At 39.6% G+C, this 19,662-nt stretch overlaps 1 protein-coding gene across 4 annotated transcripts in view; it reads right to left on the reverse strand.

Moving 5' to 3' along the window:
* ITGB4 (integrin subunit beta 4) overlaps positions 1-19,662 on the reverse strand; it is a 1,147,860-nt gene that overhangs the window by 89,781 nt on the left and 1,038,417 nt on the right. For 3 of the 4 annotated variants that reach the window (XM_044084971.1, XM_044084974.1, XM_044084973.1), the window contains 3 exons: positions 17,847-18,020; positions 4,174-4,323; positions 3,355-3,543 (listed from right to left, as the gene is read on the reverse strand). In XM_044084971.1, the coding sequence (XP_043940906.1) occupies positions 3,355-3,543; positions 4,174-4,323; positions 17,847-18,020 (513 nt within the window). The remainder of the gene's footprint in view (positions 1-3,354; positions 3,544-4,173; positions 4,324-17,846; positions 18,021-19,662) is intronic. The other variant, XM_044084972.1, reaches the window with a different exon arrangement.

Genomic DNA, 19,662 nt, shown 5'->3' on the forward strand with positions numbered 1-19,662 from the left:
TATATATATATATATATATATATATATATATATATATATATATATATATACATATATATATATATATATATATATATATATATATACATATATATATATATATATATATATATATATATATATATATATATATATATATATATATATATATATATGTATATTGTTGTTGTACCAGTTATATATCACCTGTGTTTACTCTTGTGAATTGATGTATATTGAAAATAAACAATAAAGAAATATTATTAAAAAAAAAATGTTTCCTTTGGAAAATATTTGTACTTTTTGTACCTGTTAGACATTGATTTTAGAAAATTTTGGAAACTGAGATAGAAATCAGTTTAAATATTGTGTTAATTTACTTGAGCTCACATCTGATGAAGTTGTTTAAAATGAAAACGTATGTGTTGAACGTTCATGTTGTTTGGTTTTTCACTAATAAAAGAGTTTAATCTACTTATGACTGGGAGCGGTTAAACTTACTAGATTCGTAATGTACTGAGAATATTTATTAAAGCAGTCTGGGAGCTTTATAGTATGCCTTCAGTTTCTACTTTTGCGGACTTAATTACCAAATCAAAATCATCATGTTCTAAAGAGGTAATAGCTCTCTCATACTGAGCAGGCATAAAGTCCCCAAGATACCAGGAGAGCCTGGAAATGCTATACTTTATTCAGTGTCTCGTAGACTTTTTGAGGGGAAATCTCTCTCTCTCTTGCTTATCATGCAATTAGAAATGTAATTGTCCTGGACCTTCTGTTTCTTTGCTAGTCCATTACTTCCCCCCCTGTACTAGAACCAGTGGCTTTAGTATTTGCCAAAAGATAAATATAGCACAGTAGAGGGACACGTTTATAACCCAGGACCTCCCAAATCTCTGGAATAAACTTGTCCAGATTAGATGACCGGATGGTTGAGTGATATGACCCCAATGAGGAAAGGCAGTGTGGCCTGACGGAGGGTACTGGCAAGGTGAAAATGGTCATAAGCCTCAGTGGCCTTGGAATATTTATGAATCTATGAAGCTATGAACATCCCTTTTTGAGTCAGAATTGCACAATAACAGAAGCACAATTGTGATATGCTTTCTCATGCAGAAACCTTGGGCCTAAAATGTTGAAAACTTTAAAAGGTATGTGAAGATATGTACCAAATATATAATGTTAGCAAATGTGAACAGTTTCTAGGGCATGTAATAATGTGATAGAACTTGTATCACCTGGCAGAGTAATTAGAAAGTTCCACATGATTACAATAGAAACTCACACTTAATAGCAGCATCGCATAGAACAGTGTCACACCATGGAAAACAAATTGAAATATTACCAGACAGACACTATTGCCAAGAACAACAAACATGAAAACATGGAATCAAGAGCACTAAGTGTGAAAATAATTAGACTTAAATTGCAAAACACACAATAAAAAAGGAGAAACATGAAGTATAAAAATAAAAAAAAAAGAAAATAATAACTTTGTTTCCTCTAATACATATGCTTGCAAATAGGACAAATTTAAAATATTTACGTTGAACACTACTGTAAGAAGGGATAAGAGCCTCTGCACTGCTTGGGCGGGTGCAGTAAATTTATTTTTATTTTTTATTTATTTTACATTTGTTGACCGGGCTAGTCTAGCTGGATATATGTCCATTTTCAGTAGAGGCCCGGGGAGAAAAGCTCCAATGGTTAGTACAAGTTTAAACAGAGATCAGCAATACAAGATTAAAATTTATAAACAGAAGTAGGTAATACACATATTTCACAAATATGAAAGGAGCAAAAACAAAAAGTGGAGTAATAAAATGTCTTAAAAAATGTAATAAAAATTTTTTTTTTTTTTTTTTCTACTTCTCCCACCTGCCTTAGCCTGAGTGACTAATGGGACCTTAAGTGGCTGAAATGACAAGCAGGGGCATGCACAAGGTCTGGCAAGGTGCATCTCAGACTGGTTTGACACTGGAAACTGAGGAGTGATTGGATGACTTAGAATGCTGGAATCATTTGAAAATGGAAATTAGACAGTGAAGAGTTTTCCATGTTTGTGCACTATGGGTAATAAAATGTGCCCTCTGCTTCTCCTGTAAATTTTACAACCGGGCTATAGCTAAGTCAGAAGAGTAGCAATGGTACATTTTGCAGTTCCTCCTGAACCTCTCTGCCAAAGTTCAAGATGGTAGGAGCCTTGCCAGGAATCTGCTCAACTGAAACAGTCTGGACATCCTGGAAAGATCACTCCCTGCAACGTTAAAGAATTATTGACTGATGCACACCCCTAGTGGAAACTTGGAATCTGCATCTGGCTGTGACACAGAAATTCTGTGTCTGAGGTCTGGCTGATTAGGGAAGCAGGAATCTAACTTATTCCTGTGAAAGGGCTAAGACAGGTGGGAGAAGTAGAAACTGGAGGTTTTGTGCCCTGGGACAGTCAAAACTGCAGTTTACTAGTTACGATGTCTGTAGGATTACTAGGGCCTTGCTTTTTTTTCTGATAGATTCTTTAATTATTAATGCATTTTGTTTTTCATATTTCTTTGATGGTTTTTATCTTTTGATTACTTGCTTACTGATGTGTAGTCCTACAGCTGAGGAAGGGTAAGGCAATTAAGACATCCACTGCTCCACTTCTAAAGGTTGTGCTCCAGAAAAGACTGTAGGTTTTGGGTGTGGTGGAGCAATACCTTTCAGTTTATATGTCTTATGATGCTCACAGCAGGAAGCTCTACCTCAAGCAAAAAAGGCAATGAAGATGGTAATCTTACAGTGGTACAAGCACACCTATTGGTGATATTTTCTAGAAATCTTATGGACATTGGAAAAAATCTACAAAGGAATGTGCAATTCTTCTTCTGGCTTTTCCCAGTCAGGGGTCACCACAGCAGATCTTCTGTCCACTCATGATTGGCAGTGGAATTTCACAGTGTTGAGTTGCCAGCCCAGTGCCCAACCTTCCACAGAAGGGACACACATGCACACACTCACACCTAGGGCCAATTTAGAGTGTCCAATCCACCTACTGCATGTCTTTGGGATGTGGGAGGAAACTGGAGCACCCGGAGGAAACCTATGCAACCACAGGGAGGACATGCAGACTCCGCACAGAAGGTACCCCAGCCGAGAATCAAACCGGAGAACCTCTTGCTGTGAGGTGGCAATGCTAAACGCTGCACCACCGTGGCTGCCCCTACAAAGGAATGTGCAATAAGTATTTCAAAATATAACACCAAAGCAATAGTCATAAAGAACAAACTAAGCAAGTAATTAGTAATACATGAAACAATGAAGTTACAGTAGTGCTTTTCTTGGGCACCGTTATGGTTAGAATGTAATTTACTCTTGAGTGCTTATGTTACTTACCTGGTACAGGGGTGAGTGGACTTTGAGGGTCAACTTGTGACTCAATTGTGATAACTCCCTCACGTTCAGGGCCCCACCCCTCATCACTATAAGCTTTCACTTTAAACATGTAGGAGTGATTGGGAAGCAGGCTGTCAACCACTACAGAGTTCTCACTACTTTTTGGAACATCAATTCTTTTCATATCCCCTGGGGAAAAAATAGAAGGAAAAACAATATAGTGAGCCACAGATTACTAATTATAATTTAGATCATGGCAAGGATGAGTTTGTGCTGGCAGGAGTATACCTTGTTACATTATAGAGTTGAGAAAATATAAAGAAAAGACAGAACTACACACAAACACACACAACACACAAACAAACATATGTTGAAATGCAGACATTATCTATCAATCTGTCTGTCTAACTATAGGTTTCTCATTGAATAAATGTTCCTTATTAGTTAGATATTGGGCATAATGTTTCAACAAAATTTACTTATTTTTAAATATTGAAATTACACCTTTACTGCATAACTATATAGAGTTGGAAATAGGCTACATAGTTTTAATCAATCCAAAATCATATACAAACAATATTAAAGATTACAATCTTAGTCAAAGTCAGATCTAAAAACGTGGGACCTTTCTGCCCATACAATACCCTCACTTAAATCAGAGGAAATCATATTAATGATGAAGCAGCCATCTTGCCATGTAAAGCAGAGGCACTCAAACATTAGAATTTTTTTAAAGGAGGCAATCAAACATTAGAATTTTAAAAGGATAACGATGTGAAGATGCACTACATCTTGTAACGCACTGCTTTGGCTACTTACCTCCACTGAGAAGGTGGTATAAGACTTGGTATCCCAGCACTTGTTTTTCACACTGCGGCTCTTGCCAGCTGACTTTCAAAGAAGTGGGTCCCAATGCTGAGAAGACCAGACGAGTGGGGGTGTCTGGAACTCCAGGTGGTAGCCGAGGATCTGGAACAGGAGGAAAATAAAGTGTTTAATTCAGGTTTCTACTGTCCTGCAATGAGTTGATGCATCATGAAGGCAGAAAGGTAAGTCAGTGAGGGTTAGTCATTGTGTATTTTGTTGAGGGTTACTTCATAGCACAATGCAGCATTCCATTTTGTTAAAAGAAGAAAAAGAATTGGGGTTGTGTTCTTATAAGCTCGTCACGCAGGACTGTGGCTGAGACAGTTCTTCAAAACTTTTGAACTCAATTGTTATAACCAAGGGCTACGAATTTTCAGTGTAAAGTGAAGTGTTTCCCATGTCTTGGTTCAGTGGACTTTAGTAGCTATTCTCAAAAAATAAAATAAAATAAAATAAATAAATAAATAGTGGAAAATCAGAATATAGGGCATATCTATTCCTGCTATCACTTTGTTTCAGGTTTCCTAAAATTAATTAATTCTTCAAATCAGTATAAGTGGAGCGGAACATCTGCAAGATGTCTCAAAATGAGAAGTCCACAAAAGAAAGAAGAAAGAAGATGAAAAGCATGTATTTTCTACGAGTTAAAGACCATATGCAAAGAATAACATAGGTGCCTATTGCTGTACTAGGCAGGCTTGCTCTTGTATTATTTGAAGGCATTAACAGATGGTTTTATAACAGATAGACTTTGTGTGATTAATGCTTTTACAGAAGCTAAAACTGGAAAGCGAGAGAGTAGAATAAGAGAAAATGAGAAAGGAACGAAGGGATGAATACAAGAATGCAGAAGAATGTAAGGAAGTAAGACTGCTTAGGCACGGAAATAGGAACATAGGAGTAGGAGGAGGGAAAGGTGACTAGGAAGCTAATGAAAAAGAAGAAATGGAACAAAATTAAATATATTTTCTATCTTAATAGCCAGTATGAGTATGTGTAGAAAGGCTGATCAAAGGCTAAGGTCTGCACTACAGGTGTTCCCCACCTCCAGCCATGACTTAAATTGGCTTCGTTAACTAATGTCTTTATGAGTGTACATAGATATGAAACACTGGACACAAATGCAGGTACCTTACCAAGAGTTGGAAACATTTGGTCAGCTCTGAAATTTCCTTCTTCCTTGGATGTTTTCTATCAGGTAAGGTGAGAAGTGACCAAATAACTGTAAAACTATGGCAGGGTCATGCAGGTGGTGATTTTTACTTTTGACAGCTAATTAAAATGTGCACACCAACCGATTCCATTGTATATCTATGTGATCTTATTACAAATGCGTATATGGCAAAACTTTTTATACAACCCATGTACCAGGTTATATAACTTTGTACGTTATAAAACCTGTCTTCTTGTGGCTGTCAGAGCTGTTCTAGCTAGAGTGCTTTTTTCTTTACCACTCCAAAGAAATGCACAGTACATGATATAGTAAAGAATTTAACTTACTAGGAACACAAAGATTTCAAGCAACAGCAACATACCACTTCAAAAGATGGTTCATGCTACTATCCTGAAAATACCACTTTGCAGAATAGGTTGGTATCAGTGAGATACAGTGACTGGAGATGCCCATATATTAAAGAAAGTTGTAGCTGTTGGTAACCTGTTTTCGCAGGTAACCGTGTGAAATATCGGGAGCGATTCCCAAATTATGGAGACTGAATGGCAGAAAGATCAGATAAACATATACCAAGTCTGACATGCCATTTCTCAGAATACTCCCTTTTTACTGAGGTATGGGGATCTCAGAGTTGGTATACATAAGATCAAGGGGTGTGGCGGGCTTTCCCCCCACAAGGGAGGCCACCTTGCAAAAGAAGTTTTAAAGAAAAGAGTAGTTTTTGAGATTTTCTTTTCCCTTCTGTTTTCAGTCTTTTTTTGGGGGGGGGGGGACTTTTTGGCACTTTGCATTTCAAGTGCCAACATTTCAATAGGAAGCCATTTTCATACTGCCTCTGTTCACACACATTCTGTATTTGTTTGGACTAAGTACCGTGAGAGCAATGCATTTAGTTATTTTGTTTTGGAATGTCTGATGAGGAGAGAACATGGTGCAATTGAACAACACTGAGCTATTGTGGGGTACTATTAGGTACCTGCTTTGGTTTACTGCAGTTTCTGTATCAACTCTCTCCTAGAGTTGTGTGCCATATGTTTGCCATTTGCTGCTTAATGAAAAATTTGTAATGTCCTGCAACGTTTTTTAGAATAAAAGTTGTTCTCTCAAGGTTGTACAGCATCTTCTGCCTCCCCTAGATTCCCTTCAGGTACATGAAAGCTAGTTGCTTGTTTTTTCATGCGTAATTGACACATTATTTGTCCATGTCGTGATGTGTGTAGGCTCAGATTTGCAGCAAATTTTGGCAAAAGAGAGACAATATTTTGGGTTTAAACTGGCTGCTCTTTTTTAATGAGATTCAGCACCCTTCTCATGAGAATAATAAAGTAGCAGGCACATAGAGGTGTAGGGGAATTACACCCCCAGCAAAAAATGCTTTTCTTCATTTTGTGCATTACACATTTACACAAACCTTATTTTTTTTTACTAATGACAATGTGTTTAGTTGTTTCATGCACTATAGGAGCTATTTTTTTGTGACACAGGTGGGTTTCAAATAACATACCACCACCTATAACATCAGTTAAGAGAAACGAATCCTCATCCGCAGTATTGTAACTTTGTAACTGCCTACAGCCCTCCTGCATGGAACAGAGCTGTACAATGATGTCAGGATGTCACTGTCACACGCAGTGTCATGCATAAGGTTGTACAGCAGGAATGCTGTACTATACTTTTGTATGGTGGGATAAGCTTCTACACTCTAACATCTATTTAAAACGTATAAGAAACCTTGAGGTCACTGACCCCCAAGGGTAGAGAAATGAAGTATTTTCAGTATTTCTAGTTATTTGACTAAAGCCCACATCAACTGTTTTCACTTGGAATGGTCCAAATAGTTAGCCCCCCATATGACCAGTAGGATAAGATAGGAGGAGGTTGGGGTTGACATAATGGTTAAAGTATTTAGATTAAAGTATTTACTTTACAAACACAAGATGCAGGGTTTGATTCTCAAAAGGGATAATTACCTAAGCTTAAAATGGCCTATCTCTCACTCTATTCATTTCTTTGAGTGGGTTTGGCATAATGGTTAAGGTCTTCACATTACAAACACAAGGTACAGCATTTTATTCTGACCTCAGATTATTGGCTAGGCTTAAAATGACCCTTTAGGGCAGTTAGCCTAGTATTCACCCATGAACCTATGAACCTATTCCCCTATGAACCTATGACACGTCCCAAACCAAAAATGCTGAATCACTGTTTTCATGCATCTCCACCTGCAGGGATATCGATCTAGGCTATGTTCTTTGTCCTATGAAACTGACATTTTCTCCTTAAAAAGAGACACTATGAAAGGACAAGAGTTATCTCCGGGACAAGTATTTACATACTAACTGTAAATTTATGAATCCTTTTAATACTTTTTGCATTAGATGCTCTACAATGTTAATGTCAGTTACTCTTTGAACCTGGCCCTCATGCTGCGTGCTCTTTGTGATGAATGTACTGGACCAGTTTAGTCTAGTATGCTGGACATGTTGTTTTACACACCATATGTATTATTTATTTATTTTGTGGTGGGTATTTACATGTTTTTCCGGGAAAACAGATGAGGTACATGTTAAATAAGCACCAAAGCCTTGACAGTTGACAAGCATGAAGACAAACTTAGAAATATTTTACCCTTTATCTTCATAATGCTAAAAATCTCCATGTGTGTGAAACAATACCACTGACTTATGCTATGTAACACAAAAGAAGGGTCATACTTCATACACATGTATTATTTTTAACAGATGAAGACTGTGCCATTTAGTCTTCAAATTTCCTTGCATAATGGACAAGCTCCATATCTTAGCCGAAAAGCATCTTTCCCCACCCCCTTCTAGTGCACAAAATGGATTTGAAATTTGTAATGGCATGTCTTAAATGTGCAGCAGGATTACCAATCAGGTTATTTCTAATACTTGGACTGGCCAAATAAGAGAAAAAAGGGCACAAATGTCTTCTACTCAACTTTGTGATGTCCAATAGAGATTGTTGGCACAATTATTTTACTCACAGTGTTGCAAACAAAACATTTTTGAACCTGGTCTGAGAGGTGGAATAGGTTATTTACCTTTCCTGACTGCCACAATCATTGCTTCTATAAATTAGGTGCACACAATCATTGGCAACACAGAGCACTATAGAAATAATTTAGTTTATATTTGAAGCACTGAGCTGGACTTTATGGGCTGATAACACAAGCAAAATTTCAAGTAATTCAACACCATTCAGTGGATCAGCTATGATAGAACAGAAGGCCAGCACATTCATGATGTGAATGTTCTGTGCTTAGCCAAATGGAGTAAGGAAGGAGAGGGTAGTTATTTGTTCATTCAAAACTCAAAACATATATTATTTTTCCATTCATTAATTCCAATATCCTGGACTAGCTCATTCTTACCCCCACTAGAGGAAGCAACATCCTCGACCTGGTTATAACTAACATGGGCAACTGTTGCTCAACACCAGTAGTCGATTCCTCCCTGGTTAGATCCAACCACAAACTAATTACCATGGAAATCCACATCTCACCCACACCACCAGCAAAGGTAACCACCATGAAAAACTTTTCCAAAGCTGAAGTCAATGGAAAACAGATGCATGACTGCAGAATCATACACCAATGTACTGTACAAACACAAACATAAATGCATGGAACTAGCCATACCAAACAGAACCAAGACACTCTCCTCCAAAAAAAGAAAGCCAATCTGGTGGTCCCTGCCATTAACAAACTCTACAACAGAAGGAAGAAACTGTTGCAGAAAAAGGTGAAGTTCCAAGACTGGAAAAACTCCATTATTAGCCTTAACAAAAAGTTGAGAAAAGTTGAGATCGCTCAACAAAACCTCTAAAGCTAGCTATGAAGGCAGAATTGTGACAGACACTAAAAACAACTACAAAGCCTTCTACAATTATATCAAGAATCTCCATGGCAATACCCAGATTTGCTCTAAGTTACTGCACAATGGTACCACCTACACTGAGCCAACAGATATTGCCAACATACTGGCCAACAGATTCAGTGGCAACTTTACCCCTCTCTCCCCCCATAAAGGACCAATCACAATACCATAAGAATGCCAGGCACCCAGCATTACTGTACCACAGGTTAAACCTGCATTGTCAAAGGCCAAGAATACAGCTTCCATGGGACCCAACAATATCTCTGGCTGTGTTCTACATGAACTACAAAGTGAACTGGCACCACACCTGTGTGCCCTGTTCAATCACAGCCTCACCTCAGGCTTTGTCCCTACAGAATGGTGCACTGCTACAGTCATACTTCTCCATAAAGGGGGAGTGACTACAGAACCTGGGAATTATTGTCCCATTAGCCTGATGAGTCTGATATGTAAGGCTATGGAGCGCATCATCTTGGACCTAATTAACAAGGATATAGGGAATCTCCAAACTCTGGATCCCATGCAATTTGGTTTTATGAAAGTTAGATCATGCCTGCTCAACTTGGTTAACTTCTTTAAGTCAGTCACCAGAGCTGTAGCTGAAGGCAAGGTGGTTCATACAGCCTACCTTGATCTGGCCAAGGCCTTTGATACCATTTCCAAGTCAGGAATCATAGAAAAACTCACTATGCTAGGCATCAACCCCTATATCACTAGGTGGGTTGCAAACTGGCTCACAGATAGAACCCACAGTGTGAAAGTAGCAGACTCCAAGTCAGACTGCGGACCCATCACGAATGGAGTCCCACAGGGATCGGTCCTAGGTCCTCTCCTGTTTGGCATCCACTTCTCAGAAGTCCAGGCCAAAACAGAGGGACTCTGGCTGACCAAGTTCACCGATGATTGCAAGCTGGGAGCCATTCTTAACTCACTAGTGATGTAGACATCCTACAGAAAGGCCTCACTGAGACCAACGACTGGTGTCAAAACCATGGCCTCAAGCTTAATGCCAAAAAATGCATTGTCATTCCCTTTGGGAAAAATACTGTTCACACTAATTACCACATTGATGGTAGCCCACTGAGCACTGAAGGTGTTATAAGAGATCTGGGGACACAGGTTGACAGCAACCTCTCCTTCGACCACTACATTGCCACTGTGGTCAGAAAGTTCTTCTATGTGGCACATCTCATTTCCAAGGGTTTTGCATCCAGGAAGAAAATGTTATCATCTCTCTCTACTCTTCCCTCATTAGACCAATCATTGAGTATAATGCCCCATTTGGCATGCACCTCACTAAACACCTGCATCAGCTGGAAAGGCCACAAAAGTACCTCACGAAGAGGATCGTAGGCCTTAAACACATGGCCTACATGGACAGACTCAAAAAACTCCAGATTTTCTCTGTCTCATATTGTCTATTAAGAGGCGATCTCTGCTTGAGTTACAAAACCATGTCTAATCCAGCCCTGCTAGAAATGTTACACCTAAAGAAATCCCAATCCCTCCGCACCACATGCTCCAGGGACCTCAACCTCATAACCACAATCAACAGAACATGCTGGAGGGTTAGGTTCATAACCCAGAGACTGCCCATGCTTTGGAATAGACTTCCCATACATGTCAAGCAGAGCACCTCACTGGCCCTTTTCAAGAGGAATCTTGATGAGTGGATGGGAAATAGAAAGTTCACCCCGGGGATCACTCCTGTGGCTCTACTTGATAGAAGCACAGGGAATTAATGGTGGCATGATACCAGGGCACTTCTATGGGCTAGACTTGTAAAGGCTCCAGGACCGCTGGTCTAGTACACACCTATGAACCTATGATGTCTGAATTGCACTGCTGAATAAATATTAAAAAATAACAAATTAAACTTGGACTTGTTTTTGCATTTAGCATGTTTCATGGAGGCAAATCAGATGTGTGCCTTTATTATAAGTAAGGATAATTATGTTTGTCAGAATTAAATATTACATACTTTATTTACCTTCCCTACATTCCTTTAACACTACTACTGAGGCAATGGCCAGCTCATCTCCAAGTTAGCAATTAAAAAGAAATATGCTAATATCTTTCAAACAACTTCTTTCAGAAAGAAGAGTCTAACCATATCATTGCTTAATGACAATTTCTTGTTTTAGTTTATCAACATGAAAATCAGCTTTTTTATTTTGAGAAATTGCAAGGTACTTGTCCTTGAAGTCTGATTTTGCTCAAAATGCTTTGCTATCTTGCTTACTTTCTCATCCCCTGTAAGGATGCTACCTCAAAGATTTTTGATTCTTCACCAATCAGCCCATAATATTATATCTTTGAAGACTGATCTTACCCTTTCTGGTGAAAAACTAATGCCCTCATCTAATTCTACTTGTCATCAAAGAATGGGAGTCATTCCCAACAGACAGGAATACTTTCTTATTGGTTTACTTTAGGCATAATCTAAACTTTTTTTTTACCTATACCTACTAAAGTGATTTACATGCACTTTACCCATACGTTTAACGTGCTTCCAATGTATTAGAAAGAGAAAATAAACCTTAGTATGTCTGCTGTTTTAAGTGCCTTAACATTTTGACTTCCTTCCATCCCAAGTTTCTCTCTTTTTCATATGCCTTCTGCTGTCATGGTTCACTCAATTCATTCTTCACAACCCATTCTTGCAGTTCTTTCCATGGGTCTACATCTCACTCTGTGTCTATGTACTTTCAGGGATTCACGGAGTAGTTAGCCTTATAATCTGCTGCTTGGACTCCCTCCTTACCCCTCCACATCTTCTGGACATGATATTATGCATCAGTATTATATTCCCCATGGCTTCTAGTCTCAAGTGAAGAGCTCCAGCCCCTTTTAATCTATGCTCATATTTCTTCCTAAACACTCCATAGGTCTTCCCGATAGCATTCTTCCCCCCTCCAGCAGTCAGATGTCCTTTTCCTTATATTGTTTCCAGAGCTGCACACAGTAATCAGTTGACCATGGCTTGTAGAATGGAAGCATTATAGATTTGCTTCTAAAATCTTCTGTCTGCTGCTGCCATTGTTCTCTTACTCTGTAAGTGGTGGTCCATTCCAGGTAAACTCAACATCCCTACATCCTTTGCCTACTCTGTTGCCATGGTTTCTATTCCTCACAAATGATATCTTACAACAGGATTGTTGGGACTTAAGTGCAAGACTTTGTATCTGTTTGCAGTGAACCCTAACTACCACGTTGTTGCCCATTTGCTCATCCTTTCCAAATCCTTTGCTATAGTATTTCCCCATCCCCTCATCACCCCATCCTCTACTTATCAGCAAAGGGGTTGATCACGTACATCTGAAACAAACATGTTAAAGAGTATTGGCCCCAGGACACACCTTTGTTGTATTCCATTAGTCACTAGCCACATCCCTGACACTGTGTCCCTCACCTTACTATCTGTCTTACCACTCAAGCCATGCAGCTAACCATTTCCTCAGTCTTGGTTCTACCCAGAGTCCCTCCAGTTTTCCTATCACCCTCCTGTGTAGGGCCAAGTCAAAGGCCTTGCTAAAGTCTAGAAAAACGACATTTACTAGAACTCCATTGTTAAGCTCACCTGCTACCAAGCAATAAAACTTGATCAGGTTTGATTGGCAGTTCCTTCTGGTCATGAAATTGTGTCATTTGTTATCCTGGAGAATGATACAATCTAGAAATACTACAACAATTCCCTTCAGGATTCTCTCTACAAGATAGCATACCATTCTAGTGTTGAATTACTCCTTTTTTATTTCCTGCCATTTTGTTATTTTATTGTTTTACTTAGGATCATAGGATCAGAGGAGGTTGCTAGGCTAATGGCTCTGGAGCCCTTACAAGCCTAGCCAAGAGTTTATCCCCCAAAAGAAACCTCAGTCAGCACCTGTCATCCCTGTCAATGAGGGACACAGGGGGAACCCCAGGGACAAATTTGTTGTTTCCCATCCACTCCTCAAGGTTGCGCTTGAAGAGGGTCAGAGAGGTGTTCTGTTTGACATGTATGGAAAGTCTATTCCAGAGAGGAGGCAGCCTCTGGGAGACAAACTTGTCTCTCCAGTAGGTTTTGTTGATGTCGCATATTAGATTCAGGCCTTTCAAGCGGGTAATGCATGAGAAGTTAGACTTACGGATATGGAGCATCTCTAGCAGAGCAGGGTCTGAGATTGCCTTGTAAGCAAGACACAGACCACCCCTGAGCAATCTGTATGATACCAAATTGACTGACAGTGACTTGAGCCTGTCCATATAGGACAGGTGTTTGAAGCCATGGATTCTCTTTGTGAGGTACTTCAGTGGCTTTTCCAGTTGGTGCAAATGTTTGGAGAGGTACATACCAAACTGTACTGAGGGAGGAGTATAGAGAGGTAATAACCTCCTTTTTTATGGATGCAATACCTTTACTTATGAGATGAACCAGGTAAAAGGCTTTTCTGACCACTGCTGCTACATGATGGCTGAATGTGAGGTTGTTATCAACCTAAGTACCCAGGTCTCTCACCACAGGTTGTATGCTTAGCGGGTTGCCTTTGATGTGGTAAACAGTAGGGGCCGTGTTTCTGCCAAATGGTATGATGATACATTTTTTTGCATTTAGCTTGAGGCCATGACTTTGGCACCAGTCATTAGTTGCTATGAGACCCTCTTGCAGTATGTTAACATCATTTGAGGATTCAATGACAGCATCCAACTTACAGTTGTCTGCAAACTTGGTCAGCCACAGGCCTTTTGTGTTTGCCTGAACCTCTGAGATGTAGATGCCAAACAACAGGGGTTCCAGGACAGATCTCTGGGGAACCCCACTAGTGACAGGTCTGCTATCAAAGTTGAAGGTGCCTATTTTGACTTTGAGGGTCCTGTCGGTGAGCCAGTTGGGCACCCACCTGATGAAATAGGGATTTATGCCAAGTTGTGTTAGGTTTTTGATGATGCCTGAGTGGGGAATTGTGTCAAAGGCCTTGGCCAAGTCAAAGTAACCTATATGCACTGACTTTCCCTCATCCAGGGCCTTGGTGACAGTCTCAAAGAAGTCAACCAGGTTCAACAGGCAAGATCTGCCCTTGACTTGTTTATTTATATATTTATTTATCAATCAGTAAGCAGTGGCTGCATAGTCAGTGTTGGTTTGACATATTGATTTCCCAAGACTTGCTCATTGAACATAGGCATTGAGCCCAGTACCTCAGACAATGCTGCAAATTAATTAAAATGGTTGGAAGGGAGGGGGTAAATATAGGGTTACAAGGGATTCTCCTGCTTTTGAAACTGAATGGGCACCAGTAGTTTCAAAGTATTACTTTAGATTTGGCTGCAGGATTAATTAAATATTACACATTACTAGCTTGTATTTGATTGCAGATATGGCTTTCCCAGTACAACCTCAGGAAGAAATTCCATGAGCGTTAGTAGCCTGCATAAAAAAAAGATGAATGGCATAAGTCCAAACCCTTTTTCCCTGTAGGAAATCATCGCTGGAACAATTTCTAAGAGTACACTGGTAATGATTAACTTTCTGGGGAGATTTATCCATTCTTCAAGTTTGTGTGACCTTGGATTTGACATATACATATAAATTTGGGGGTGCATGGGGGGTTGTCCTCCTGCAAAAAACATGAAAAAGGGAGTTTTTCACCCTTTTGGCTTTCAGGCATTTTTTTCATTCTATTAAATATCGACTTTCAGGAAGTTGGTGTTTCATAGTAGAACCACAGTTATGTTTTACTTTTCCACTATCACGTAAAGGGTAACTGAAATGTATTTGGTGCAACACTTAGTTTTACTTCACAGACACTCTTCTTTTGTTGACATCTATAGATTTCCATACATTAATATACATATTTTAATATCACTTTTATCACACCTTCTGGTATTGAATCAATTCTAAATAAAGTGTCTATTACTTTATATGTCTATAGTGCCTTCTTCTCCTTTTGGCTTTTCCCGGTTAAGGGGTCACCACAGCGGAACAACGGTCTTCAGAAAAATTGTCAGTGGAGTTTTATGGTATTGAGTTGCCAGCCCAGCACCCAATATTCCACAGAAGGCACACACTCACACACTCACACATAGGGCCAATTTAGAGTGTCCGATCCACCTACAGCATGTCTTTGGGATGTGGGAGGAAAGTGGAGCAACTGAGGAAACCCACAAGACTGCAGGGAGGGCATGCAGACTCCACACAGAAGGCATCCCGGTTGAAAATCAAACTGGAGAACCTCTTGCTGTGAGGCGATAATGCTAACCACTGCACCTCTGCAGCCACCCACGTCTGTAGTGCCTACAGTTTTGAATTCCTGTTAACAGTGCTTGAGAAAATCAAAAGGAAATTACAAGTATAAATACGTTTTCTTATTCCTGCTGTGAACCTTCATTAATTTCTTATTATTTAAAGAAAAGAAAAAGGTTGTTGTCATTCATAAGCAGAGGCCAAAACAAAGACACAATCTTTCATCCATACAATTTTTATTGTTATATTTAATTTAATTTCATACTATGGGAGGAGCTCATGACAATATTCTCTTTTAAAGAAGTATAAACTTAAAAGGAAAAAATAATAAAAAAATAATAATAAACATAATAATTAGTAATAATGAAAAAAAATCCCTGAAGCTACTTGCAGGTTTTCCCTGCCAAATTTTTAAATGTTTTCATTCCCACTCCACAGACTGACAAAAGTCAAAAGTTGATTTCTGTTGTGTTTTATTAACAATCCAAAATCTCCATGTGGAAAAGTGCATGTAGAATCTTTAAAACTAGTTCAGAATCTTATTCAGCCTACTTGCCCCCATCCACCATGCCCCCCACCGTAATGATGATCACTGACTCTCACCCTGCAGTACCGCATCCAAGTTGTTGAGCACGTCGTTCACATCCTCAGAATAGGTGCGATTCCTCACGCTCTGTGTGAGGCTGTAGTTTGCTCTTTTCACCCCTGGTGCTCCTACATGGACAATGAAATGAATGACATCATCAGAAGGATAGGGGTCACTGAAGCTAGACCGGTATTACAGCAACTTTGTCACTGTATCTAGTGATATGTTGCTGGCACTCAGATACCTCTCTACTGAATGACCATGGGCCTACTTCCTCTTTGGTAACTTTCCTCTGGTGTAAAGAAAATCAAAAAGGGAAACTTGACTGATAATATGTAATGGAATTGATGTACATTTGTTTTGCATCACATGTACAAAGTGTTTCAGGTCTAGAAGTCAGCTATAGTATTACTTATCTGTCTGCAGGTCATAATATACCTCTCTGTATGTTTTGGGAATATCAGGGTCAATTCCTATGACATATAAACATCAGTGATAAAAATAATAATTCATTATAGGACCCCTTTTAAATAATCTCTATGCAGGCCTTAAAAGCATGCTGAGGTATACAGTGACTATCTTTATATCCTGGGAAAGTGAGTCACAATATTTTACTTCATTCTTTGGAGTGACTTACTACAAATAAAAAAATGGGCGTAAGTGAATTGCTAAGAGTGAAAACTGTGATCAAAAAGCTGGACCATGCACACCAGACCTTTAGGACATAGATGATAACCTGACTGTAAACCAAGTGACCTGTGAATGATTAGTGGTCCCAGGACTGGAGGAGCTGGCCATGGAATGTGGAAGTGTACAGTCATCACAGGTATGTGCACTTGTTGGAGTGGGGGGTGGGGTGGTTAACTTGGTCTGCTGCAATACTGACACCTACTGGATGCTGTATCAAGTACAGCATGAGGACCAGCACTTGCATGTTCACTAAGTAATGTGTACTGTAGCTGGAGCTGAACATGCACATCTTTAAAGGGTCCAGCACAGTGAGCACAGAGCATGCAAAGAATGCAGAGGGGTAATGGGGGAGGCAACTATGTATTACTCAGGGTTTTGTGCACTGTCAGGCAACTTACTGTTTAGCTGGTGCAATCAACAAATCCTTAGGGACCAGATTAATGCCGTTTGGTGCAACATCCCTTAGGAGGCCCCAGAGATTTTTGATGCCTCATTATATATACAGAATAATATAAATGGCAAGGTCCTGTATGTGTACTTTGAGCTTAGGCTAAGGTTTTCATTAACAGGTATTATACAGTAAGAGCATTCTGCAGCATCTGCAATTCTGATGAAATATCCTGTTAGTTGATAGTAAACAACATGATGGAGATTGTATGTTTTGTAGAAGCAAGGTGTTAGATTACATTGTCATGTGTTATCTTTTTTTTTGCTGTACACATTCTGGTACCATGCTACAGATTCAGCATAGCACGTGCAACAACAGAGTCACAAGAAAAGTAGAAACAGAAGCCAAGAGTAAAATAAGTTCCAAACAAGACATTAAGAGAAAGTCTAAAAAGAGAGAGAAATAAGGACGTACAATTCTGTTTTGGGGGAAGAGTAACACACAATAATGTGGCAAAAGAGCAGTTTGTAAGGGTTTGATGCAACATGCTAGATGGAATGTGGTTGAGAAGATCAGGTGGGTTAGACACAATCCAAGAAAAGGCATGGATGCAAAGATAAGGCACTTACAGCTGATGGCACGTGTTTTTAGACATGCTATACCTATATGTCCTAAGAGGATCCCAATGGGATCATCAGCCATGATTACAGAGTCTTGAACACCACTGATGCGACGGAAACCCTTCACCCGTGCCTGCCTCCTGTAAACCACATTCGGTATTGGCAGGAACTGTCTCCCAGCATGCTTGTCTTCATAGGGCAGTGGCCACCCCAGTGCTGTTGAAGGATGGTATAAAATACACAGACACAAAACAAGAGTGTGAGAGGAAGATACAAAATCAGCAAGGACAAGTGTTACAGGGAACAGAAACTATCCAAAACCCACACACAGCCGACATTTAAATGCAGGATAAACATTTGGTTATTTGCTTGTATTACTTCACAGCAACTTCTTCCCCAGTACCACTTGGGAAGAAATGCAAGGAAAAGCAGAACAACTGTGCTTTGCTGAAAGTTAAACTCTGTACCATGCATGCATTAAATACCAGGATGTACCATTTGAATAGCTTGTCAGCAATAGATAAGATCTTCTTTACCTTAACTATGTCTTTACCTGTAGAATGGGCATGCTCAGTCACCACTGTATTTCTTCATCTTTTAATATGTCTTCCATCTCGAATATACTGATCGCTTGTAACCCCTCCTACTAAGACACACACTTTTTTTTCCAAGCACTCATCTGCAAAGATGAGTTTCCTAAACTTATAAAAGAATGACTTCAGAGAATGCACTCTGCTATTATACAATGGAAACTTCCTCAAATTAGCATGTTATTTTGCATAAGTCCTTCATACACAGCAGCTGATACCTTGCTACATCCTCCTATCGTTTGCTCTCTGGTGCTTCCATGAGCAGAAATGCATTTGTCTGCACTGGTATCCTGTTACTTGACAACACATCACAACACACAGTCATACAAGCCTTCTGCACTTTTACAAACCAGTGCTGATATACTTCCCTCCCATTAAAATGTGTTGTTCTCTGTAGAGAATTCCTATTTCTAGACGCTGCTACCATGTCAGACGTATGCAGTTCAACTGTGTGCCACCATGGAAGCAGACAGAAAGGAACTAGATGAGGTTCTCACAAATGTGGATTCAATGAAGGTACCACAAACAATTGTAAATGACTGGAATCCTAGACTATGACCAGGAAACCTCAGTCTACTATCACATTTACATGCCTTCATGAACTTTTGTCATCTGTACAATTCATCCATCTTCATTCGTAGCTACTTCTACCATCCATCTGAATGGTTTCCCGGGTCCAGCCCTTACCACTTGCTGATCGAATGACAAAATACAACAAAAAACAAACATTCTAAAACACAGACAATATCCTGGCAGACAGGTTCAGTGCAAACTTCCAACCCCCAAAAAGAGCAAGTATCTATCTCTCCAAAACATGGCTCCAGCTCAGGGCTTGCTGCCCTCCTCCAAAAACTGCTCTCCAAAGCAAAAAACCAGATGGCATTCGGACTAAAATGCTTACATGAACTCCATCCAGAACTAATCCAAAGAAATAAAACTCCTGTACAAAAAACAGCTGTACAATCTCATGTGCCCACAGAGATGCATACCCACAGAATGGTAGCACTCAACAAAGGTGGAGCTCACAGAGGTCCTGGACTCTATGGACATAAGCCTGACCAAGCCCCATAAGCCTGACTAGCTTGGAGAGGGATCATCATGGAGCTTCATCATGGAGCTTATAATGAACCTACAGAAGCCTACAGACCCTAGAGATCTGATCCCAAGGTTCGACCTGCCTTTTGAACCTGGTTGACTTCTTGAAACAGTTCAAACAGTCACCAAAGAAGGGAAGGTAGTCCACAAGGTAAGGTCTGGACCTAGCAAAG

The sequence above is a fragment of the Protopterus annectens genome, chromosome 10.part0, assembly GCF_019279795.1.
Source record: "Protopterus annectens isolate FY-2018-M chromosome 10.part0, PAN1.0, whole genome shotgun sequence".
Taxonomy (NCBI): domain Eukaryota; kingdom Metazoa; phylum Chordata; order Ceratodontiformes; family Protopteridae; genus Protopterus; species Protopterus annectens.